The 26,032-nt window shown below is 40.3% G+C and overlaps 2 protein-coding genes across 7 annotated transcripts in view; one reads left to right on the forward strand and one right to left on the reverse strand.

Moving 5' to 3' along the window:
* The window catches only part of CEP63 (centrosomal protein 63), a 57,161-nt gene extending 39,096 nt beyond the window's left edge, over nt 1–18,065 (reverse strand). For 2 of the 3 annotated variants that reach the window (XM_021678767.1, XM_044915548.1), the window contains exons 1-3: nt 18,021–18,065; nt 9,108–9,176; nt 8,017–8,194 (exon numbers count right to left, since the gene is read on the reverse strand). In XM_021678767.1, the coding sequence (XP_021534442.1) occupies nt 8,017–8,194; nt 9,108–9,154 (225 nt within the window). In that variant the 5' untranslated portion in view covers nt 9,155–9,176; nt 18,021–18,065. Of the gene's footprint in view, nt 1–8,016; nt 8,195–9,107; nt 9,177–17,558; nt 17,574–18,020 lie in introns of those variants that run through there. The other variant, XM_044915555.1, reaches the window with a different exon arrangement.
* Nucleotides 18,066–18,140: 75 nt separating this feature from the next.
* On the forward strand, nt 18,141–25,808 carry ANAPC13 (anaphase promoting complex subunit 13). Of its 4 annotated transcripts, none has more exons than XM_021678769.1 (3): nt 18,141–18,257; nt 21,033–21,158; nt 25,077–25,808. In XM_021678769.1, the coding sequence occupies exons 2-3, from the start codon at nt 21,060–21,062 to the stop codon at nt 25,200–25,202; spliced, it is 225 nt and encodes a 74-aa protein (XP_021534444.1). In that variant the 5' UTR covers nt 18,141–18,257; nt 21,033–21,059; the 3' UTR covers nt 25,203–25,808. The 4 variants fall into 4 exon arrangements, with proteins under 4 accessions (XP_021534444.1, XP_021534447.1, XP_021534445.1 ...); XM_021678772.1 differs by lacking the exon at nt 18,141–18,257 and adding an exon at nt 18,424–18,655; XM_021678770.1 differs by lacking the exon at nt 18,141–18,257 and adding an exon at nt 18,435–18,570.
* Nucleotides 25,809–26,032: the final 224 nt, after the last annotated feature.

Consider the following 26,032-nt stretch of genomic DNA (forward strand, 5'->3'; position numbering starts at 1 on the left):
TTTTTTTTTTAAAGATTTTATTTATTTATTTGAGAGAGAGAGTGAGAGAGAGAAAGAGCACAAGAGAGGGGAGCGGGAGAGGGAGAAGCAGACTCCCTGCTGAGCAGGTAGCCCGATGCGGGACTCGATCCCGGGACTCCAGGATCATGACCTGAGCCGAAGGCAGTCGCCTAACCAACTGAGCCACCCAGGCGCCCCAGAATGGCAATTTCAAAAACAAAACAAACGAGAAACAGATCTTAAAACTTCTCATCATTCACCTATATGTGGAATCTAAAAAACAAAACAAACAAACAAAACAAAACAGAAACAGATTCATAAATACAGAGAACTGGTAGTTGCCAGAAGTGAGGAAGGCAGGGGGATGGGCAAAATAGATGAAGGGAATTAAGAGCTACAAACTTTCAATTATAAAATAAATAACTCTCAAGGATAAAAAGTACAACATAGAGAATATAGTCAATAATACTATAATAACTTTGTATGGTGACAGATGGTAACTATACTTATGGTGAGCATTTCGTAATGTATATAAATAACAAATCACTACGTTGTATACCTGAAACTAATATAATATTGTATGTATTAATTTAAAATAAAATAAAAACTATCAATCACCAAATACCTTAGCACTCATATTCTAATAAGTAATATCAATAAAGGAGAAAATAGAGGCATCTAAATCTTTGGGGCAATAAAAGTTCTCATCACACACACAAAAGTTTTGTAAGTACATATGGTGACAGATGGTAACTAGACTTACTGTGGTGATCACTTCACAATAAATACAAAAGCTGAATCATTACATTGTACACCTGAAACTAATATGGTTTACCTCAATTAAAAAAAAAAAAAACAAAAAACAGAAGTGGCGCCTGGGTGGCTCAGTCGTTAAGCATCTGCCTTCGGCTCAGGTCATCCCAGGGTCCTGGGATCTAGCCCCGCATCGGGCTCCTTGCTCAGCAGGAAGCCTGCTTCTCCCTCTCCCACTCCCCCTGCTTATGTTCCCTCTCTCGCTGTGTCTCTGTCAAATACATAAATAAAATCTTTTAAAAAAAGAAAAAAGACTTCTAAAAAAAAAACAAACAAAATTCTTATAAGAACAATTCAATTTTGCTGTATCTTTATAAACACCAAATAATTGAGTTTAATTATTTTTACCCAAATGGACAATTTTCATCTTTTAATTAGGCTACTGCATGCAATTACATTTAATAGACCTACAAGGTGCCCCCCATTATCTGAAAGTAGAGTGTTCCTATGAAACCTTTTGCAAGTCAAAATGGCTACAGCAAAGAAGCAATGATCATTTCATAAAAGTAAAAATCTTCTTCAGATTTCTTTCAGCTAGCGAAAACAAGTACTGATAAGTCTTTCGTAAAAGCGAAGTGGTGTAAGGCGACCTTTCAGATAGCAGGAGAAACCTCCATCTGGATTTAAATCTCTCATCTTATTAAGTGCAATGTGTACTTAATAAGCTATATGATCCATTTTTCTCACTTTTCTTGCCTTCTTTGGAAATGACAACTTCTTATCATTTCATTTTTCTCCTGGATTGTAAAATATATACTCCAATAATATATCAATATATACTTTTAACAGTTCTCTCGAGATTAAAACATGGGTTTGCAACTTAACAAATGTATTGTTAATTAGTCCTTTTACCCATTCCCAGGCAACCCAAGGACTTCAGAAATACTTTAATTCCATTTATCCCCCAGCCAGACTTAAATGCCATTATAATTCTACATTTGTTAAACTGAAAAGGCCTACTGTTGTTATATACAGTCAATATTCACTTAGATTTACCCAAGTCTTTACTGTTGCCTTTCATTTCTTCCTTTATCTCTTGACCTTCCACCTGAGATCATTTTCCTTCTGCCTGAAGAATATGTAGTATTTCCTTGGTGTGGGTCTGCCAATGACAAATTCTCTGAATTTTTATTGATCTGAAAATGTCTTTATTTCATCTTTACTCTGGGTATAGATTTTTGGTTTGGCAGGGGGGAAAAAGGTCATTTCTTTGTAAGGATCATTCTATTGTCTTCTGGCTTTCACTGTTTTAGCAGACAGTCAGCTGTTTGGAGCTGTTTGTAGATAATCTTTTTTTCTTGTTAATCTTTTTTTTTCCTTGATTGCTTTTCAGACTTCCTCTTTCTTTTTAGCTTTCAACCTAGGTAAATATTTCTTTTTATTTATCTTGCTTGAGATTCTCAGACTCCTTAAATACATGGCCTTCTTCACTTTTGGCAAAATCTTAAGTTAATTTATCTTCAAATATTGCTTCTGCCCATTCGCACTTTTTTCTCCTTCAGGGATTCTAAGTTGCATCACTGCATTTTCTTTCTCTTATCTTTCCTTTGTATTTTCCATCATTTGTCCATGTTTTATTCTAAACATTTTCTTTTGACCTATCTTCAAGTTCATTAATTTAATCTTTAAGGCCTTAATTTCAGTTACTTTACTTTTCAATATTATAATTTCCATTCATTTCACTTTTTTATGGTTTTCCACTCTTTCTTAAAGCGCTCAATCTTATCTTTTATCCCCTTGACCACAGTGAACATAGCTATTGCAAAGTAGGAGCATGGTAATGCCAGTATCTAGATTTGCCATGGGTCTGTTTCTATCTTCTGTTGCTTCTGCCTTTTTGCATTTTTGTTGTTTGTCCTTCTGTGTCAGGGGTTACTTTCTGAGTGGGTATCAAGCATTGTATTTGCAAAATTATTTGAAGAAATAATTTAAGCCCCAGAATGGTGTTTTTTTCCTCCCTTTGGACAAAATTTAAGCTTGCTTTTTCCAGGTTCCTGGAAGCCTTTGCACTTTGGAGATGCCTAGGGACAGTGGCACTCTAAGATCACCTTATGCTGATTTCAGAAATTTCAATGTCTGTGGCTGAGTGGCAATTTCAAGAGGGCCTGTTCTATATCCAGCCCATCCTTCCTCATACGGTGCTGCCTTTCGAGGTCCCAATCCAAAGTGAGGAGGGGTTCAGAGCTGCCTGGGACACCAAATCTTTTATTCTCTTAGCACTCTGAAGTTATAAAAAACCCCATTTAGTCTCTATCCTCTGAGCTACCTTCTCTAGTTTCACCTAATAACTGCCCCAAACCCCAGGCTCCTCCCTCAATCTCAAGGCAGCAGAGATCCTGGCCTGGTAAATTCTTCACTAGCTTGTTTAACACTCTACTTCAAGCAGACTTTTTTTTTTTTTTTTAAATTTAGCTTACCTAGTTGGTCTCAGTGGGTGGGCTGGTCCAAAATAACTAGTCCGTCCTTACCAGATGTTAAAGTCTGAAAGATTCATATTTAACTAAAAACATACTGAGTAAAATTTACTCTGAAAGCAGAATTCTACAGCCAATCAAACTTTCAATCAGATGTAAAAAGAGAATAATGATATTTTATACATATAAGATCTCAAAAGTATGTTCTATCAAAAATGGAGAAATAAAGATGACAGAATACAAAGAGACAAAAAGGAGAAAAGCATAGAAAACTCCAGAATAATAGTGAAGGGAGTTGCCAAAATGACAGCTATCCAGCTAACCTAGAGAATAGTTTATCCTTATTTGAGAATGGCAAGCTCCACAAAAGAGGAAAAAAAAAAGAAGGAGAAGAAATGGATAGATTACCTGATATATCTGAAGATACAGAGAAGACTTACACTTGTGTCAGAGAGTTTGGGAAGAATCAGTGGTAGGTACATTTTTAAAAAGCATCTGAGGGCGCCTGAGTGGCTCCGTTGGTTAAGCAACTGCCTTTGGCTCAGGTCCTGATCCTGGAGTCTCAGGATTGAGTCCTGCCTCGGGCTCCCTACTCAGCAGGAAGTCTGCTTCTCCCTCTGACCCTCTCCCCCCCTCATGCTCTCTCTCTCTTTCAAATAAATAAAATCTTTAAAAAAAAAAAAAAAGCAAATGAAAATGAGATAATTATTAATTCCCAGGAAAACAAAAAATTGTATAAGAAGTTCATCATTATACTATCTGACTCAATGTGAATAATATTTACCATCTTAATGATGTAAATACTAAATATTGATCTAACCAAAAATTAAGATCTATAATCCTGGCAGGATAAGGGGATGAAAATTGTATGTAAAAGAGCAAAACTCTTATCTCTCATAGTAGCAAGTCATTAGATAAACAGCTAAAACTGAAAATTAAGAAAAATCAGTATTGAATGCCACTTAGAAACATGGGGAAAATACCAAAAGAAAGAATTAAAGGCATTGAAATGACCTCTTCAGAGAAGCCAGAATCCCAGCTTTGGAAGAGTGGGCAGGTGATTACTGTTTTTTCTTACCAGCCTTACAGAATCATTTTTCTTTTTACTTACTACACGTGGCAAGCATAAATATTAAATGTAAAGATAAAGATTTCTGTTCCAAGGTCCGGTTCATAATGTGCACTCACCAATACTGAAATTTCTTAAAGAAAAAAAGGAGAAAAAAAGAGGCTAAATGCTGAGAGTGAGGAATGGCATTGGGCAGAGAAATGGGAGCCAAGGTTTGTCAGTATGGGTGATAAAAGAAAGAGCTGAAATAACAGATCGTTTGAGATACAATTGAGTTTTCAAAGAACTTTCTTAAATAGTAACTCACTCTTCATAACAACCCTGGGACATAGACATTATATCCCAATTTCACACATGATGAAACAGGCTCAGAGAGGTTAGACTATTTGTCCAAGGCCAGTCAGCAGAAAAGAGGTAGAGCCAGGACTCCAAATTCCTTACTCATTTCATCAGGTCAACCTGCTCTACATGGCATTACGAGTTATCACCAGCAGAAATGGCCATGAAAACCAACCCAAGCCCAACAATGTAATCAGAAAACACCTAAAGTATTCAATTACAAAATGAATTGTTTATGCTAGTACTCCTGTAAGCATGATCGGCACACAGGCTGGAGCTGGTCACTACAGCAATCCAGCACAAGGTAAGGAAGGAGCTTGAGGCAGAATGTGAAGCAATGACCTCACCAAACACACTGTTCCGTGCATCTGGCATTTTTTATGTAGCAAAACTTTCTAGGATGCAATATACTGATTTACATTCTGCTGAAAGCTTTCCATCTCACCACGGACTGTCATTTGAGTGGCACTGGTTCATACCACAGAGCTGCTTCTAGGCCTGTAACTTTCAAACAAATAAGAATGACAAAAACTTAAAGCTCTATTTTCTAACTCTTACATAAAAGTAGATTACGAACGTGTTAATACCAACACAATTTCACAGAAGAGCTCTGTGGGATAGATTCCCATTACTAGCGTTTGGTAAAAGCACTTTACTTCTAGAAACTTAATCAACTTTCAGCAACCCAATCAATGAAGCAGTAAATTGACCAGACAGCTACAATTCTAAATTTCTTTTATGTCCCCAGGCCAAAATTGTAATCTTCAGATCCTTACCATGGAACCTACCCATTCAATCCCTTTCATTTCTTTTTAAGGTATTAAGTAATGGCAGTAATGACCTTGACATCAAAACTAAGCTACAGGAATAAGTTTAAACAGCCCCAGAGTGACTCAATATTCTCATAATCACACATATGGGAATTTCTTTAATGGGTTTCTAACAAAATTAAAAACTTAGATATCTATATATACATACAGTGTTTTTCTTAGCTAGGAAACCACAATCACTTTAACTTACTAAACAAAACTACTTTTGTTTTGCCCCAGGAAAAATAAAGAAGGGTAGCTATAGTAGCTTACCAGACAAGGAGCACTGACCTTCCCTAAATTACAATGTTTAAAAAATCAAATATGGGGGTGCCTGGGTGGCTCAGTTGGTTAAGCCACTGCCTTCAGCTCAGGTCATGATCCTGGAGTCCCGGGATCGAGTCCCGCATCGGGCTCCCTGCTCAGCGGGGAGCCTGCTTCGCCCTCTGACCCTCTCCCCTCTCATGCTCTCTCTCTCTATCTCATTCTCTCTCTCAAATAAATAAATAAAATCTTTAAAAAAAAATCAAATATGATTATCATTCCATGTACTTTTTTACCACCTTCTACATCTGCGCATGAGGTATAATTTTAAAATACATTCTTTTCTTTTTTTAAGATTTTATTTATTCATTTGAGACAGAGAGATACAGAGAGTGAGAGCATGAGCAGGGGGAGAGGCAGAAGCAGGCTCCTTGCTGAGCCAGGAGCCCGATGCAGGGCTCGATCCCAGGACCCTGGGATCATGACCTGAGCCGAAGGCAGATGCTTAACTATCTGAGCCACCCAGGTGCCTCTTAAAATACATTCTTAAAGGTCTATTCAAATTTTAAAATAAATTCCACTTTAGCAAATGGCATTCACAGAAAACTGAATTTGACGTGGCCAATTTTACTCTGTACTGCTTTGACCCAAAGTGCAAATGGCCAGCCACTGAGAGATTCCCTTGACAAGCATAAAACACTTTTTATCAAGCCTAATTCTTTCCTTGTTACATGAAACATTTCTAAAATGACACTCTTGCTAAGTGTCATCAAAAGAATCACAATGTCAGTGTGTATATTCGCGGAAGTGTTCCCAAGTAAGCTAAGTAACAGCACTAATATGTGGTGATCCTACTGGTAGGAAAGTCCAGCAGAGTGGGGCTTGGGACCAGGGCTTCCCTACTTTTCCAGTCCTCACATGGACATTCATACCAGACATTTAGAAGCAATTCTTGGGCTTAGAAGTGCTTTGTGCTTCCCTTCCAATATTCCATGTTCTTCTTTTTACTGTACCAGCTAAACTGTGAGAAATCAATTAGCATATTAGTCAATTTTTCCCCCAAATCACCAATAACTAGTGGTGGTGGGATTCCAAGTAATTTTTATTTTTCTCTTTTCTTTCTTTTCCCCTAATTTTCAACAAGGGCAAATAAAAAATTTTTAAAGGGTTTTCTGAATTTTGTTTTTAAATAGAACCCAAAGAGGCAAATTACTGAATTTTGGGCTTAACTTTTTTACCCTAGCCATACAATGAGGCCAAAAACAACGTACACTAAACTCAGTCAATGTTAATACAAGCATGTAATAGGATGATGGCTAGACAAAGTTCGTGTAACACCCTTTACATTTTCTTAAAGAAGTTATGTATTGTATGTGACCAAGGTAATATGATCCTTGAAATAAATATTAATATTCTTATGTGTTTTCACAACGAATTCTTCTCCTAAAAGAAACCACGAGAATTAAAAGATAATACAGAAACTAACTTGACACACAAATGCTTTCTTCAACAAATATTTAAGAAACATACTTAGAAATGCAAACTGGTGTAGCCACTCTGGAAAACAGTATGGAGGTTCCCCGAAAAGTTAAAAATAAAGCTACCCTATGACCCAGCAATTGCACTAGTAGCTATTTATCCAAAGAATACAAACATAGTGATTCAAAGGGGCACATGCACTCCAACGTTTAGAGCAGCAACGTCCACAAGAGCCAAAATAGGGAAAGAGCCCAGATGTCCACTGACAGATCAATGGATAAAGAAGATGTGGTATACACACACACACACACACACACACACACTCTCACTCAATGGAGTATTACTCAGCCATCAAAAAGAATGAAATCTTGCCATTTGCAACAATGTGGATGGAACTAGAAGGTATTATGCTAAGCAAAATAAGTCAGTCAGAGAAAGACAAATACCACATGATTTCACTCATATGTGGAATTTAAGAAACAAAACAGATAAAAATAGGGGAAGGGAAGAAAAAAAAATAAGATGAAAATTGAGAGGGAGGCAAACCATGAGAGACTCTTAACTCTAGGAAACAAACTGAGGGTTGCTGGAGGGGAGGGGGAGTGGCTGATAGGGTAATTGGATGATGGGCTTTAAGGCAGGCACGTGATGTAATGAGCACTGGGTATTATATGCAACTGATGAATCACTAAATTCAACCCCTGAAACTAGTAATACAGTACATGTTAACTAAATTGATTTTAAATAAAGAATTTTTTTAAAAAGAAACATATTTAATATAAAAGCCAAGATCAAAATATCAAAAAGACGAGTGAATCAACAGCTTTACCTCTTTGTGTTTCATATCCAACTGACCCCTAAGGGCCTTAAGTTCTTGTTCACGGATGTCCAGGCAAGTTTCGAGAGCATGTGTCTGCCCTTCCCATTCAGATTTTTTATGAGCCACCATTATGTCAATCTGTTTCATGAGCTCTTGTAGTTCTGCTTCACAGGATGTCAAAAATCCCCTGTAAATAAGAACATATGCCCATGACTTTTTCTCTTTCACATGTAAAAATATAGCAGATGTAAACCCAGCTGAGGTGGAACAATGTCAGTAAAGAAATTATTAGAGACAAAGAAAAGGATTTCTGCCCTTTTCCCTTTAACATTCATATTAAGGTGATTATTTATTCCACTGCATACTTGACCTTCCTCTAATAGCCAACCCTGAAGCCTAAGTCATTTGGTCAAACACAAGACTGATGTTTAAGTCCAGCTTGTGAGTGAGGTTTCCACAACCAACAACTAGCTCTTTTGTAATGTTTTAGGAATACTCTCAGGAAAAATCCAGGCAAGCTTGTCACATTTTTAGCTAACCAAAATGGAAAGCCTTTGAAGTGAGTAGCTTATTGGGGAAAATGACAATACAATTTTAAGAGCTGTTTCAAGAGCCAGATTTATTTCAACTATTTCTTCCCACCTTATTAGTGGAAACTTACTGCAATGGACCTTATTGTAAACTGACTGAGGTCCTTCACAGTTACAGGAGATGCCAGATATCTCAGAGGCAGGAAAAGAAGCAAACATAGATGTACTGGATTCAAATAGGCTTCCAGAAATGGCCACAGAAAGCTGTAGCTAGGAAGGCTTAAATACTTTTTTATAAAAGCATTTGTTCTTAGTGTACAAAACTTTCTGAACTTCTACTTTTGCTTTTGAAGAAGAGAAAACTGAGAGTGGGATGAAAGCAAGCAGCAAGCCGTTGCTGAGATGAGGCAAACACCCCAAAGAGAGATGCTGTCCACAGACATGACATGGATCAGCTGAGCTTCCACTTAGCACTTTTGCTTCTATACCCAAAGCATAAAATGGTCAGAAGCATAACTTGGATATGCTTTTTAAACTCAGTGAGAAGCTTAAGGTCAAAAGCTAACCTACCCTTCATGTCCCCGATTTTGTATTCCTTCCAACAAAGCCTCCATCATCAAATCCCCTTTGTTTTGGCAACTGGGAAAGCAAAAAAAAAAAAAAAAAAATCAGTCAGGAGAAAATACATTGTAAGTCCTAACATTCCAACTTACAAACCTAAGAATGTGAAAGCATACAATAACAAATAACAATGAGAAAATGCAGCACTTCTTAGGATGACTGTAGAAGCAGTCAAGGAACATCACTTCAAGAAATATTCAAACCAAATACATTTCAGGCTAAAAGAAAATAACTTTTAATGATCTGAATTGCTGCTGATACTCTCCTCACATGATAGAGATCATACCTCATTGTTGTACCCCTGTGAACCAAGAGGGCTAGAAGCAGAGGGACACTGACAGAAAGCCTTCACAAAATGAGGGGAAGTAATTAGGGGTCACACATGTCAGAGGAAAAGTAGATCTTTTTTTTTTTTTTTTAAGAGACATTATAAAAAGGTTAAATGCCCTGAGCTTGAACTCTTTGGTCCATCATGGGAGATCTTACCCACACCCTTCAGATGACAGGCCTGTGAAGCTTCCTAGAACACTCTCCCTTCCCTCAAAGGCAACTATATGGGCCCTCCCTCCTCTACTTCCCCACTGCTAGTCTTTAACAGGTTCTTTCACAGGAGTTACACCACCCTGGGAATGAGGTTTTTGCACACCCTTTTTCCTTACTATTCTAAATCTAAATTTATTCACCTCCGCAGCTCGAGAGAGCGTAGTGTAGCGTTTCAGTATGGTACATGTTAGATGTTTTTGTCTGAACTTATCACAATTCCCCTCCCTTTTCCCTCTCCTTTTGTGCAAGCTGGTCACAGAGAAGCATCTAGTAGAGAAAGAAGGGAAGGAGACAGAACAGATGCCATAGAAAGGGAAAGACACATCATAAAGAAAGGAAGGTGAGGAGGAGAGGTAAAAGATTACCCTTCAATTCAGAAGTGCCAATGAGAAGTACCTGTTGGTGGTTTCTCACCTCTACAAAATGTTAACCAATGTCAAACTACTTCTCACTCCTGAGACACTGTTTTTTCCTTAAGCCTTCAAAGGCTCAGCCCTGAATTAGTCTTTAGGTAATTCTGAAAAGCTGTGGTGGGAGGTTCTACCCCTTTGTCCTAATGCCTCGTGTAAAAATTACAATGCTCTGGAAGGGGATTCCTTCATTTAACAGAGAATTCAGTGTCGTACTAACCACCAGATACATAGTGATGAAAGACATGCTCCTTTTCAAGGAATTAATAATCCAGTATGGGGAAGAAAAAATTAACCCAAAATGTTCCCCCAAGTATAATAAATGTAGTGACAGAGGTGAGGACAGGGTGTCCTGGAGACACAGAGGAGAATGGAAGACTGGAAAATACAACTACTGCATGCTATTTGCATCCATTTCTGAAGTTACTAACAGAAGTATTTAACTATTTATGCACAAATATGGCAGAGAGGCTTTTTCTCCAGTTGGCTTACCCTTCACATTACACCAACATTAAATAAATTAAAACCTAAAGAAAGAGGTTTTCATGTTCTAATCCACTTTCTTTCAAACTATGATATGGTCAATTACAGCACAGTCTAGATTTCATGTCTTATTCCACTCTGGGGACCTGCCAGGCAGGGCCCAGTTCACACAGTACCATGTGGATAAAAACCCAGGAGAGAGTCCTACTCTGCAACTAAGTAGCTTTGTGTCCTTGGACTTCAGTTTTTGCATCTGTAAAATGAGCAGTATGAACGATAATCCCCAAGGTTTCATGGCATTCTAGTAGCCAATTAAATGTCCACTGCAAGTAGCATGCTCTTGCCTACTGTCACGGATATTTATTAAATCTGTAAGAAAGTGCTATTCCTAAGGACAGTGCCACTGAAGTCATTCAAAACTATCATCAGTAAAATTATACTTCCTTAGGTCGTTTCTTTCTTAAACATTAATCTATTTAGCAATATAAATTTGTAACACATTTAGTAATATATTAATATATTCTCTAGATGACATTATTAATAATTAGCAATGTTTATGACAGAAGGTAACAGTCACTGAGTGTGCAACTGTTCTGCCTCCTATACACTGTCTGATTCATTCTTCACAACACTCATAAAAGATAGACACTATTACTTGGAGGAAACTGAGGCTTGGAGGGTTAAATAGGTTGACTACAGTAAACTACACATTATAGTCATAGGATCAAACCTAAGCAGTGACTCCCAAGTCCCAACCAATGTGCAATCTTTATAAATTTTACAGGATTCCAGAGCTTAAAATACCTTCCTATTTTCTTTTGCTTTAATAGTGTCTTCTTGGCAATAAATGAAACCAAACCAAAAGGTCTGGGTACAGGAAAAAAACGCAAACTCACCACCATGGACACCAGATGGCAGTAACACGATAGTGAAAATAGTCCCCATCTTGGGAAATTGCCATGTCAGAAGTAAAAATAATGGTCTAAGACTAAAACAAAGAGATCTCTGTTTTTAAGAAATGGGGGTGGGGGACCAGCAACATTCTCTGTAGAAAATAATCTTACTATTGTGTAATGTATTTCTTTACCAACACCTTCACCATCTGTTTGAATAGCTGCCAAACACCATCAGTTCTCATTCCTTAGAATCAGGGAAATAGCAAGGGCTCAGATTTTCTGTGGACTTTCCTGAGTTTCTCACAGCTACATCACCAGTTCCTTCCTAACCACACTGAACCTCATTTAACTCTACGTACTATGTCATTCTGCTTTCTTCTTTTACCTGGGCCATGTAATAATGATGTAAAGTTAGATATTCTTTGTTCATTATAATAAATGCAAATTTACTCACTGTTTGATAATCTACTACTCCTTGCCCCTAATGTAAAATGCTAATGTGGTTACATAAAAACTATGTAGCTCTACAACTGTCATTTCTGCAGTTAAACCAAGACATCAAAAAATATGCTATTAATTATAATTCTCCTTTTAAGTTATTTATTATAACTCTCCTTTGGAATGAAGGCTGTTTTAAATCAGTGAAATCTAGAATAGGAGGCTTAAAGGGAATACAGGGTGGGAAGCAGGGAAAACACACTTTAAATCTTAGGGGGAAAAAAAGTCCAGATAGGATATCTAATAAAAGGCAAAGCTTTGAAATTCATTAGCATATTGGAATTTAAGAGCTAGAAAGGATCTGAAGGTCTCCTCTTTAACCTCTTTATTTTACAGATCAGGAAAAATATTCTGAGTATAGCAATAATCGCGCCTCAGATAAACCTCTGAGTATAATCCCATGATCAAATTACTCACAAAATGGGACACAGGAAGAAAATAAAAACTCTGGATAGAATTATGAATTAATGTGTACTAATAAAGGGATATCCCTACCCATCAAGTCTCATTTAAAGGAGGGTAATGATACTATGTTACTATATTACATATATATATACATATGTATACATATATGTATACATATACATACATACTATGATTATAAAGATCTATGGCTCTGTCAGATTTACTATGGCTGATAAACTGGCTGCTCCAATAAACAATAATTTACCATTGCCCAGAAAGGTTCCTACTTAAACTTAAGGGGAAAAAAAAATCACAGATAAAGTATCAAAGAAATTTTCCAAAATAAAAGTGGAATTTTAAAACATTGATCAAACTAGGACTCAAAATCCAGAAAGAATGAGGAGAAAGACTGAGAAACCAGAGTAGATAAAAATAGACTTTTACATGGGAAAAATGCCATAAGCAAAGTCTAAAGACAAAAGTATTTGGAAGTTTTATCAGAGAAGGTTATTTATCCAAATATATAAAAAGCTTCTAAAAATTGAGAGGGGAGGGGTGCCTGGGTGGCACAGTTGGTTAAGCACCCAGCTCTTGGTTTCAGCTCAGGTCATGATCTCATGGGTCATGAGATCAAGGCCTGTGTCTGGCTCTGCGCTCAGTCCAGAGTCTGCTTGAGTTTCTCTCTCCCTTGCCCTCTGCTCCTCCCCCCAGCTCTCTCTTTCTCTAAAATAAATAAATAAATCCTAAAAAAATAATAATAATAAAATAAAAATAAAATTTGAGGAGGGAAAAAAGGAATCTATAGAAAAATGGGCAGAAGATATGAACAAGTAGTTCACAGAAAAAGAAATGCAAATGACCTTAAACATATGAGAAGATCAGCATTATTTACAACAGCCAAGATATGGAAGCAGCTCAAGTGTCCAACGATTGATGAATGGATAAAGAAGAGGTGAGATGGATAGAGAGATAGGTATAGATATAATGGGTTAATATATACATATATATATATCCATGGATATATACATATGATGGAATATTACTCAGCCATAAAAAGAGAATGAAATCTTGCCATTTGCAAGGACAAGGATGGAGCTAGAGACTATAATGAGTATAATGCTAAGTAAAATAAGTCAGAGAAAGACAAATACCATATGATTTTACTCATATATTTAAGAAACAAATGAACAAAGGGAAAAAAGAGACAGAGAGAGAGACACAAACCAAGAAACAGACTCTTAACTACAGAGAACAAACTGATGGTTACCAGAGGGGAGGTAGGTGGAGGGATGGGTGAAATAGGTGATGGGGATTAACGGGTGCACTTGTCTCGATGAACACTGGGTAACGTATGGAATTGTTGAATCACTATATTGTACACCTGAAACTAATAAAACACTGTATGTTAACTAACTGGAATTAAAATAAAAGCTTTAATTAAGTTAAAACACACACAACAAAACATATGAAAAGATGCTCCATCTTGCTTACAAGAAGAGAAATACAAATTTAAAATACACCAAGTTACCCTATTCTATATTTAGATTAACCAAAACTCAAAAGTTTGACAATACACTCTTATGACAGATATATTTATAGGAAAATGGGCCCTCATATACACTGTAGGCAGGAATGGGAAATGGTACAATTTCTATAGAGATTTTGGCAATACCTCGCAACTAAGAAATATGACTTCACCCTTTGATCCAACAATGCCACTTCTATAAAGCTATCCCAAAGTCACACTGGCAAAAATACAAAATCACATATGCACAAGGACACAGAGTGCAGCGCTATATGCAACAGTAGGACACAGCACAAAGGCCTGTCAACAGGGACTAGGTGAATATTCATCCACCAGTGGAATATTATGAAGCTGTAAAAATGGATAACATATTTCTTCTAAGGAGGATCTACAAGGCACATATTACCAGGAGGGAGAAGCAAGTAGATAATGCATTTGTTTTTATGGAGGGATAAACCCAAAGCTAGTAAATATGATACCTATAAGAAAGGGAACTAGGGGGCGCCTGGGTGGCTCAGTCGGTTAAGTGTCTACTTTCGGCTCAGGTCATGATCCCAGGGTCCTGGGATCAAGTCCCACATCAGGCTCCCTGCTCAGTGGGGAGTCTGCTTCTCCTTCTGCCCCTCCCCTCTGCTTGTCCTCTCTTACTCTCTCTCTCTCTCAAAATAAATGAATATTTAAAAAAAAAAAAGAAAGAAAGGGAACTATGGTGGAGAAAAGAGGAATGAACGCTAAACTTGTCTGGATATCTGTAGTTTTATGCTAATGTTTTACATATAATAAAACAAATCCAAATGGGAAAAAAAAGCAGTATGAAAAAATTGGAAACAAAATGAAACAGATCAACTATCAATTAGATATCAAGGTGGAAAACTAAACATATAACAAAATGTTACACATGCCTTTAAAATGCAATAATTCTACTGTACATATCCCAAGTAGGATATAACTAAAGATAAAAAGAGAACTGCAAAGAAATCCTAAACACTATTCAGGAATCATATTGTTAATAATAAAATTGGTATAATTAATTTGAAATTAATATATATAATATAGGATTTTAAAAAAAGTAATTATGTTAACGACATTAGGTTCCAAGATTTTCAGCAAGACAAAAAGACCCAAATATAAGAACAAATACAAAAAATTAAATTAAAATGTAAATATCAGTGTGAATTCTGTATATTTGTTTAAAAATATATATATTTCCTAACTCTGGCCACTGCAAACCCTAGAACCATTGACCAACCTGGCACTACAAGCACCTCTAGCACCCAGACTGTGGTCTCTAAATACCATCTCCCACCCAAAGGAACCAGGGCTTTTTGGTGGCCATTAATGGATAAATGAAGGAGGAACATGTTTTACCAGAAAATAGGGAAATTGATTATCAAAGACTACTGGTCATATCAAAATGGACAGGGGCCAACTTAAAGGGGATGCCGCTGACCAAAGGAAGGGCAATTTGAGTATTAAAAAAAAAAGACTGCAATAAGTTGAAAAGGTTTAAATATATTCAAGTCCATGATGATTTAAAAAAAAAAAAAAAGGCAGAAACCCTCATGGTTACTTTTGGAAGTTGCTAGGCCACCATCTCATTACTGTAGTCCAAAAATAGAGGGAAAGAATTAAGCATTTTTCTTGCCTTTCCTGTACAAACTATATTTCAAATAGCTGATGGCAGTCAAATAGCTGGCAGGGTAGAGTTCTTCTTCATAAAAGATTTCCAGCTAATAAATACTGAAGGAATGACAGGATTGGAGAATCACCATTCTGCAACCCCTAATGCAATAATGGATATAGGCGATGCTAAATCCATAAAAAGATTTCACCATTAAGTGAAAAGCTCATGGGGAATTTGAAGATGGATGGATTGGGCTAACAATACCTGAACCCATTACACTGCTCAATCTTAACACAAGAGAGACAACTCAGATATTTCATACCTCTCTGATAATTAATGCAATAGATTATCTACGCACTACCTAGGAAATCTTATTGACCCCCACAAAAAAAAAAAAAAATTAAGGTTAAATCCGATCTTCTAGATCAGCGCTATTCAACAGAACTTTCTGCAATTATTGAAATATTTTATGTCTGCATCATTTAGAGGGTAGCCACCAGGCACCTGTAACTACTGAGCAATTGAAATGTAGCTAATGAAACTAGGGACCAGAATTTTTAGTTTTATTTCATTTTAATTAATTTAAATAGCCAGAGCTGGCTGGTGGCTACTATAGTGAACAGTGCAATTCTAGATCTAACCACAGGTTTAAAGGGAAAAGATGTACATGTTAAAAGGATGTCATGCGGATGCAATCAGCTAAACCTAGAATACTGAGGGGGGAAAGGGACATATGGGAACTGCTCTATTAAAAAAGATTTAAACAATGTATCAACCAAATACAACATGTGGATCTCTATGGGATTTTGATCTAAACGAGCTAATTGTAAAAAGTCATTTAAGGGACAGTTGGGGAAATCTGAACCCAGACTGAATACTGACATGTAATTTTTATAAGTTTTCGTAGGTGTGATGACAGAAATGCAGCTTTGTAAAACCGAAAAAGCAAATTTAGTTTTTAGAGAGAAAAAACAAAACATAAATTCAATCCCTGCAACGCTGTTCATGTTAGCTTCAGATGAATTTCAAATCAAGTTGGGACTTTTTTTTTTAAGTAGGTAACTCTGGGGGCGCCTGGGTGGCTCAGAAGGTTAGGTAAGTGGATTACTGATGCTGTCACAGCTGGCTACCACTACTACATAAATGAGAAAGGGAAGGACAAAGCAAAGGTCTTCTACCTTCTAACGGGAGTAAAATGGCACAGTACAATTAACACACACATTTATTAGAAATAATCTTTAAAACCTGAATCTACATACATTGTTAAGGGCAGTGTGACTGTCTAAATGTTTAGTAATCTCTATCCCGTTTTCATTTCATTTTTACTATACTGATCACTGATAGTGATATAGTCGAAGGGCAAGAAGTTGTACAAATCTAAAGGCGGCACTGCATTTCAACTAAGAAAATACATACACTTTATTGTATCATTAAACTACAGCAATGATTAAGTATCTGAAAGTAACATGTAGTTGATGATCCTTATTATGACTTCGTCTTCACATCTATAAAATAAAATGGAATGCAAGCATGTGGGGAACTCTGTAACAGCAGTGTACCTACCCTACAATACTGCTTTATTAAAGGAATGAAATAATTTAAGGAAGCGGATGTAAGGCTTAATGAAAACTACTTCGTGCAAATAAGGTTACTCGAAATATAAATGAAGACTAGTCACTGACAGCAGATTCGTTTTTACTCTGATGTTGTAAGGAACTAAGAAAAACATTGGGCCTAGATTTACTGTCCTCAAATATCTTCACGATTAAAGTGCTCCTAAGGAACTGTCCCTTTTAAACCCTCAGTCTATCATTTATCTCCCACTCCGATTTGTATGGAGCAATCCGTAAACTCAGGGTTTCCCAACTTCTTCAGTCCTTCACGACTTCTGCCACACTTTCGTACTTCTTGTACTAACATTAACTCACTTTTTAAGAATTGCTAAATTCCCCCCGTAAGTGAACTGGCATCACGTGCCGTCAATGGCCTAAGTCACAACAATGCTGGGAAGCTAACCAGATATGGCAGCCTAGGCGGGAGGGCTGTGCCGGGGGTCCCTCCTCTGCAAAGGAAGAGCGGCCCGCAGCTGGCTCCGCCGCGGAAGACGAGGACTCGGCGGCAGCTGCTCGCACCCCCCGCCGCCCTCCCGCCGGCCCGGCCTCTGGGGAGGGGCTGACCACCTGGCTGGCCCGGACGGCGCGCCGGGCAAGGCCATATCCGCCTTCGCGGGTCTGCAGGGCGTACGCGGGGAGGCCGACGGGCGGGGCGCCGCAGCGGACCCGGGCCGGCGAGGGCGGGCCTGGTGGCCAGCGGGCTGCGGCGGAGGCCGGCCCCGGGCCATACGGCCGCACAGCCCGCGGCGCCACCGCAGCCAGGGCTGCCTCCGGACCAGGGCACGCCCGCCCCTCGCCTGTCCCCCGGGCGCCCATGCGGTTACTGGGCCGCCGCGAGCGCGCCCCCGAGCCTTCCCGCCGTTACCTCCGGCGGGGGCGCGCACGCGCGTCACCGCCGACCCGACGCCCAGCCTCCGTCGTCGCCACGTTCGTTCCGCCCACTGCCCCCTCACTTTTCATTGAAGTAGCGTCCTCCCAGACCGCCCCTCCGCCCAAGCAAATGGGCTCACCCACATCCGGGGATCGGTGAGAATGGCGCGCGGGTCACGTGACGCTGAGAGGGAGCCTTGTGGAAGCGGGTGCAGCGCTGGGGCTGGCGCGGGTAAGGCTTTCCCGCGCCCCTAGTCTTGGTTTTGGAGGGACGGGGACGCGTTGGTTCCTCAGCGACGCCCTTTCCCAGCTCCCGTCAGTGGAGGTCTTTGTCTTCACTTCATCTTCACAATCACTTTCCGCACGCCGTGGAGGGTGGAAGGCAATTGCGTGGCGGTTCTGGACCTCCCCCGCGTCCACATTTGGTATATGCAGCCGGAAGCCGGGACTGGGGTGGTCCCACGCCTGTGCACGGATGGTGGTGGCCTGCGAGGGTCAATTTTAGCGAGGGAGGAGGCCGTCCCGTTTAGTTCACGTAACTACAGGTTTGCGGAACTGCAAAGCTCCGGAATGGGATGAGACGTGCCGCTGCTCCGGGGAACACACGCGCCGCGGGTCTGGGAAAACCATGTAATGGGCTGTGTGACAAGCTCCCATTTGGGACCATGCGCTGCGCCCAGGGAACTAAGGGACCCCAGGAAGGATGGGTACCGAGCTCCCCCTGGGTCTAGGAGCACACAGCCAGCGGGAGACGACCGGGGAACCAAGTTTTTTAGACTGGAGGGTAGCTGGAAACAAAGGAATTGTCAAGAGCGTTCTGGGCATCGAAACTGTTACTGTGTAAGAAAAGTTTGCTCGGGAAGGTGGTAGTGTTTCATTCTGTCGGGTGTGCCAAGTGCTTGGGACAGTGGCCGTGTCCTGGACGTTGCCTGTCTTGATGCTTTCCACGCTTCCAGCCCCTGAAAAGTGAAGGCACCTTTTTTTTTTATAAGATTCTTTTCTTTTTTTTTTTTTAAGATTTTATTTTTATTTATTTGACAGAGAGACACGTGAGAGGGAACACAAGCAGGGGGAGTGGGAGAGGGAGAAGCAGGCTTCCTGCTGAGCAGGGAGCCTGATGCAGGGCTCGATCCCAGGACCCTGGGATCATGACCTGAGCGGAAGGCAGATGCTTAACGACTGAGCCAGCCAGGTGCCCCAAAAGTGAAGGCACCTTAGCGCCTGACTCTGGAAATGAGATGTTGACCAGATGAGCTGACACCAGTGTTGAGTTTGAAAGGAAAATAGGCGTTAGTGAGGGGGGAAAAAGGGCTTTTAAGTGCAAAGGCTGGAAAGTATGGCCGGGTTAGTGGTGTTTGGAAGAGGGACAATGAAGAAAGATTGAGGCCAAATTTGGGAACGATGTGCTCCAAAAGCATATCTTTGGGAAAGAGTCTGCAAAATTTACACATAATAATTGTAGACACTGATACCTGAGCAATCTGTTACAGAGACTACCTAACTTTTCAGGTGTATCATAAAGACAAGAAGGAAACGTTCAAGGGCAGAATGCTTACTGAAGCTGGAATGATTTGAAAAAACTACAGAGGAATCTGTGTGTGACTGGGAAAATTAGCTAGTTCTGATCAGCTGGAAAAATGAGGAGGGTATCCCAGGGGACAGAGCAGCAGGGACAAAGGAGTGGCAACAGGAAAAAGGGTTCTTGTAGGACAGGGATTCCAAAAATATAACTGGAACTGTGTGTACATTTCCTAAAGACAATATCCTTATACTTGTTTTGAGTTATCCACTGGGTAGTACTGAATTAATTTTTGAGTGAAACATCAAGGCTTCAGCTGTTTCACTGGTGACCAAAATAGCTGGGCACCTTCTGCTTCAGTTTTGCCTGGCTCTTTACTATGGGGGTAAAGGTAAAATTATGTATAATTATTACCCAGGCATTAGGGCTATGATGCAGTCATACTACTGGGGCCAAGCATAGGTCTGTATGAAGGAGTTGGAGTCCACCCCTAAAGACTGTTCCTTGTATGAATGTTCGCAGCCTCAGAAACTAGGAGTGACTGGGAGTGCCTTTGGTGCCACTGGCTTCCAGGCCATCGGGATGGCTGCTTTGTGGCAGGGAACACAGTAGAGTGATAACCCATGATGAAGCAGCAGAGCCCAAACTAGGAAAGAGGAAATCCAGAGGTACCTTCCATGCTGGCTGCAGCTGTTCAGGAGAAAAAATGGAGAGTCAGTCATGGCCAAGGAGCTAAGTAACATCTTGACCACTTGGTCCAGGCATTGAAGGGAGTACAGCATTAAAAATCAGAGGAAGGAACCCCAAAGGGAAGCAGAAATGAGCAGCAAGGGGTCCTGCTACTGTTGTTCACCTGGAGGTGCCCCTTTCAGAACTCGGGTTGGGCACTATTTTAAGAAAGGCAGTTTCCTTTACAAATTCAGCTGAGGATTTCTGTCAGCTCTGTAGTTGGTCACTTTGCATAGCCCAGTTCAGTATCTTAGTACATTCATTTAGCGCCTGTGCCTAAGAATGCTAATATTAAAGCCAAGTCAGGTAGAGACTTTTGTAAAAAGTAGTGCAGGAAAAGGCTAAAGGGAACAGAGAGGAGACTTGGTTATTAATCAGGGATTCATCAAAGGCATCCTGAACAGGGAAAGGTGAATATGCAAATTAGGAGAGAAAAGCTATATTCTAGATACACTGTGGCCTTGTCCACAAGGCCTCTGTCACACTGTGACACTGGTCTGTCATCTAGGCTATATCTGCTGTCTGTCCTATATGTGCTATAAAGCATCCATGGGGGGGAGGGGAAGGGCAGTAGGGAGAGACTGTGATCTTAGAAATAGATTGTCACCTGACCCAGATGAGAAGATGAGTCTTTCCCATTTCCCCGGGTGATGTTATACCAAAAGATACATGCAGGCTAAAAAGCCTGGGGAATCCTACTGCTAGATTACATCACCTCCTTACTCTTCATGCTTAAGAAATAACCTCTTTGGCTTACAGATCTAACAAGATCAAAGCTGCAGGAGAATGGACAGTGAGGTACAGAGAGATGGAAGGATCTTGGACTTGATTGACGATGCTTGGCGAGAAGACAAGCTGCCGTATGAGGATGTTGCAATACCACTGGTAAACTATAATTTGTGCCAAGGATGGTGGGTTAAAGGTATGAGCTGTTGAGCCCTAGTAGAAGTTGGATGTCAATGGACAAACTAGTAGGGCAAAGAAATCAAAGCTGTGGAGTCCTCTAACTCTAGAAGACACTGGATAGTTTGACTTTTTATTTGAAGAGAACTGTGGTTCAGAGAGCTGATATGATGAGCTCAGTTAGGGGTCATGCCAGGACTGGACTCAAGACTTCTGAGCCATGTTCTGTCTGCCACACCAAAGCTAGTAAACCACATGATGAGAGTCCAATGTACAAAAGATGGAGAGGAACGAGAAGCAAAGGCATTTACACTATATTTCTTACTTGTCTACCTGTGGTTGATCGTTTGCTATTTTTAGAGACATATTTTTGGAACACACACCTATCCTAGTTTCCCTGGAAAATGTTTGGAAGACACCTGGCTTTTCTCTTGCATTTAGACCGAAGGGGTCCTGGGACACTCTTTTCTTTCCTGACCTCTAGAGAACTCTCCTGCAGGGAATTTGTTGAACCTCCTGTAATAAATGATCTAAAAGTTTTGCATTAATAAATGTTTTTTAAATCCTATTTATGTCATATAGGCCTAACAAAAAAACAAGGAGAAGAGACTCCAGGGACTGTTTTTCTTCAGAGCCTGCCAAGTACCCTGAGAAGAGCTGTTAATAAAATGCAGCTTCCAAGTAGACTGCTGCTGCTTACTGAGAAATAAAATTCCGCTCACCCATATTTTCATTTAAGACTAAGAGATGATGATATGTGCAGTGAATAATACACATAACAGATAATAAGTCACAGCTTATTTCAAGTTTAGAAAAATAGTCAAAAGGGAGCGCACAGTGAGAATTCTAGCTGCCACTTAATACCAGTTTTATGCCATGGGCTGAGGTGGAAATTTGACATACATTCTTTCTAACCGTTGAAACACCCTTGCAAGGGCAGTGGTGTTATCTCCATTTTACAGAAGGGAATAGGATCAGAGAGGGGAAGTTGTGCAAAGCCGGGTAGCTGTTAAGTTGGACTTCACACTTAGGTCTGTGTGAAGGCTCCAGATCCTGTCTTGTAAACTTTTGTTTGTTTTTTCACTTGACAGGCATTTCTTTGAAGCCTACTGTGTGCCATAAGACTATGTGAGCGTAAGCTACAGTTTCTGCCCCTGGGGATCTCGAGAGGCAACACATAGAAATAAGTAATTACAATAATAAATGTTACAAGCCGGGTTGTGAATAGCAACATAGGATAGTAGGTGGCTGATGCCTGTTGAGTATCAGGAAAGGCTTCAGAGAGAATGTAATATTTAAGCTGGTCATAAGGGAGGGCCAGAAATTTAGTGGGGGTAGACAAGGGCACTCCCAACAGAGGGGACAGATGTGCACAGGCTCAGAGTTTTGAAAGGCTTTGGGAGATGGTGAGACATTCAGTGTGGACAGAGACTATATTTGTCATCTAAGGTAGGCAGAAAAGATGGGCTTGGACCAGATTTTGAGAGGAGTGTACAATGCCATACTTAGACTTCATTCTGAGGATAACCAGGAATGCATGGTCTTCAAAATAGAAATCTGCCACACTCAAATTTGAGTTTTAGAATGTCAGTTCCGAAGGGAATTGTTAGGGAATGTGTGCCATGGAGAAAGGGGCGAGTGACAGGGCAGAAGGACCAATGAGGAAGCGATCACAGTAGTGTAGGCAGGGAGGCAGGCCTAAACAAAGGCACGCGAGTGGAGGGGAACTGCTGGATTCTGGACAGGCTTATGGCAGGATCTGGGGACCACTGCGGTGGAAGGAGTTGAGGGAGAAGGAAGTTTCCATGCTGACATCCAGGCTGTAGCCTGGCCTTCTTGTTATTCTGTCTTTTCCTGTGTTTCGTGACTCTCAGAGTGCACTGGTTAGCTTTTGTTGCTGCCTAACAAATCTCCCCCGCGTGACTTAAAACAACAGCTGTTTATCTCATGATTTTGTGTCTCAGCTGAGAGGGTCTTCCAGTCTTTGCCAGCTCGGCTGATCCCTGCTGGACTTGCCGGTGTTTTGCAGGCGGTCAGCAGGCCAGCTGCAGGCTGGGGGATGGGGAGACTTTTCACATGTCTGGTAGGTAAGCAGGTCAGCTGGGATGATGACGTGGCGAGGTCAAAGCCTCATTACCCAGCAGACTGGCCTAGACTGCACATGGCCATCTCAGGGTTCCAAGAGCAGCAGGACAAGGACTGTGAGGCTTCATGGAGCTTAGCCAAGAACGGGCCCACGGACACTGCGGCTGCTCTCTGCTAGCCAAAGCAAGTGACTCGGTCAGTCCCAATCTGATATTGGGGAAATACGACTCTGCCTTTTCATGGGAGTAACTGCCAACAATTGAGGCCAATTTGCAGTAAACCATAATTGATGGTTGTGTTTATGATACCTTATGATACTTTGTGTTGGTTTCCAAGCACATACACATTTTTTCATCTTGGCATTCGGTGTAAAAGACAGTAGTGACCAAATGAAAGATACTATTTTAGAACATACACCACAGAGGGGCACCTGGGTGGCTCGGTTGAGTGTCCAACCCTTGGTTTTAGCTCAGGTCATGATCTTGGGGTCCTGGGATCGAGTCCAGCATTGGGCTCCAGGCTCAGTGCGCTCAGAGTCTGCTTGGGCGCGCGCACACACACACACACACACACAGACTCTCTCTCTCTCAAAATAAATAAATCTTAAAAAAAAAAAAAAGAACATATACCACAGATAAGATGAAATTAAGTTGCTTGTCTGTCAATCAAATAATTCACTAACCAAGGACTTGTTTGTGCTTTGTGAGCTATAAATAATTATTGGAACCAAACTTTCTCTTTAAGTTTGAATGTATGATTGCTTTACAGTAAATGATAGGTCTTTGCAATTTGTACATACCATAAATCATTTTATATATACTAGCATAATTTTGAAGGAGAAAAACATTCATATACTGCAAATTGGAATCAGTGGGAAATTGAAAATCTCAATATTGAGTAACAGTTTGCTGCCCCCCAAAAAAGTATAAATTCAAATAATTGAAGTATATTGGTATCAGTAAACTCTGGGACAAAGCAGAATCCTGGTAGTAATAAATTTAAATTTAAAATATAAGGAAACTACCAAAAGTTCTCACCACACACATAAAAACATAGTTAACTATAATGAGGTGATGAATGTGTTAACTAGCCTTATTGTGATAATCATTTCATAGTATACATATGTCAGATCATCATGTGGTACACCTTAAACTCACACAATGTTATATGTAAATTAAATCTCAAGCTGAAAAAAACACTATACGTCAGATTCCATGCTAAGTGAGGCCCATGGCTTACCATTCTACGACAGTTACTGGCAGGGGAGGATCTGGTCATTTACCAGGGTTTATGTTGCTGTGCTCCATCACTAGGGGGACATCTCATCTCTTATGTTACATTTTCAGTGCTCTCCACTCACCTCCATAAGAATATAGGCATGCTGGGTACAGGATAGTTTTTTTTTTTAATAACATTTCTTGTGCTTAAGGAATATTCCAGCAAATGTGGTATTCAATTAAAGCAGCCTCCCAAAAAAGGACTCCGTATTGGGTCTTTTCGGTGATCCTAGCCTCTAGGAATAATAGCAGCTATTGAGCATCAGATGGCCGCCCACAGTGGTGAGCACTTGACCTCAATTACCTCATTTAGTTTCATAGCTGTCCTATGAGGTGATGGCTACTTTTTCCTCTCATTGCCAAAGAGGAGACAAAGGGTCGATCTTTTTATCCTAGTTCTTTCTTTAGGATACACTTCTGTCAGTTATGCTGCCTGTTTCTAAGAACTCACAGGTTTGAATTCTAAGTGCTCTTGAGTTTAAGGGGTTTGTTAATGCAGAGTATACCAGCATTCTGAATGTCCATTGTACCTTTGCAGAATGAGCTTCCTGAACCTGAACAGGACAACGGTGGCACCACAGAATCTGTTAAAGAACAAGAAATGAAGTGGACCGACTTGGCCTTACAGTATCTCCATGAGAATGTTCCCCCTATAGGAAACTAATAGCTGGCTCCTCCTTCATGGACAGATTTTTGAAAAATACATAGATACAAAATGTTTTCTTTCGTCTCCTCATTCAGATCTTGAAGTGATACATCTACACTCAAAAATGTACACCTGCCTAGTTTTTGTGACAGCAAAATGCAATGTGGAAATACCAGAATGAGGAATTGATTGAGATTTCTCAGGAATGCAGAGTATTTGGCCCTTTGAACCAAAAGTTCTTCATTCACCAGCTTGTGTTTGAATGTGACTGGTTCAGCATTTGCCTTTCATTCTGATTTCGCTTTACTGTCAGAGTTTAACCCATCGCAGCTACTTCCTTGTGTCCCGTGACACAGGTGACTGAAGACATGAGAGGGGTGGACAAAGACAGGGAAGCCAGGTGTAAGGAGAGTGTTAACTTCTCACATGCCTCCCTCTGAGCAACGGTGTATAGCACCTGCAGGTAGAATGGATGTCTGGATAACCCACTCACTGATGGCTGGGATTCCTAAGATCCCCTGTGGCGTTTTCAAAATTTGGATAAATTCACAGATTAAAGCTTATCTGGGGACGCCTGGGTGGCTCAGTCGGTTAAGCAGCTGCCTTCAGCCCGGGTCATGATCCCAGGGTCCTGGGATCGAGTCCCACATCAGGCTCCTTGCTCAGCAGGGAGCCTGCTTCTCCCTCTCTCTCCTTCTGCTTGTGCTCTCTCTGTCAAATAAATAAAATCTTTAAAAAAAAAAAAAAGGTTATCTGGCAGGTACTTCTGCTCTCTACAAGTTAATAAGGGGCCACTGGAAAGGACCTTTGGCTGGCTGGACCACTAGTTTTATCCAATAACAAGATTT

Source organism: Neomonachus schauinslandi, chromosome 1 (genome assembly GCF_002201575.2).
Source record: "Neomonachus schauinslandi chromosome 1, ASM220157v2, whole genome shotgun sequence".
NCBI classification, from domain to species: Eukaryota; Metazoa; Chordata; class Mammalia; order Carnivora; family Phocidae; genus Neomonachus; species Neomonachus schauinslandi.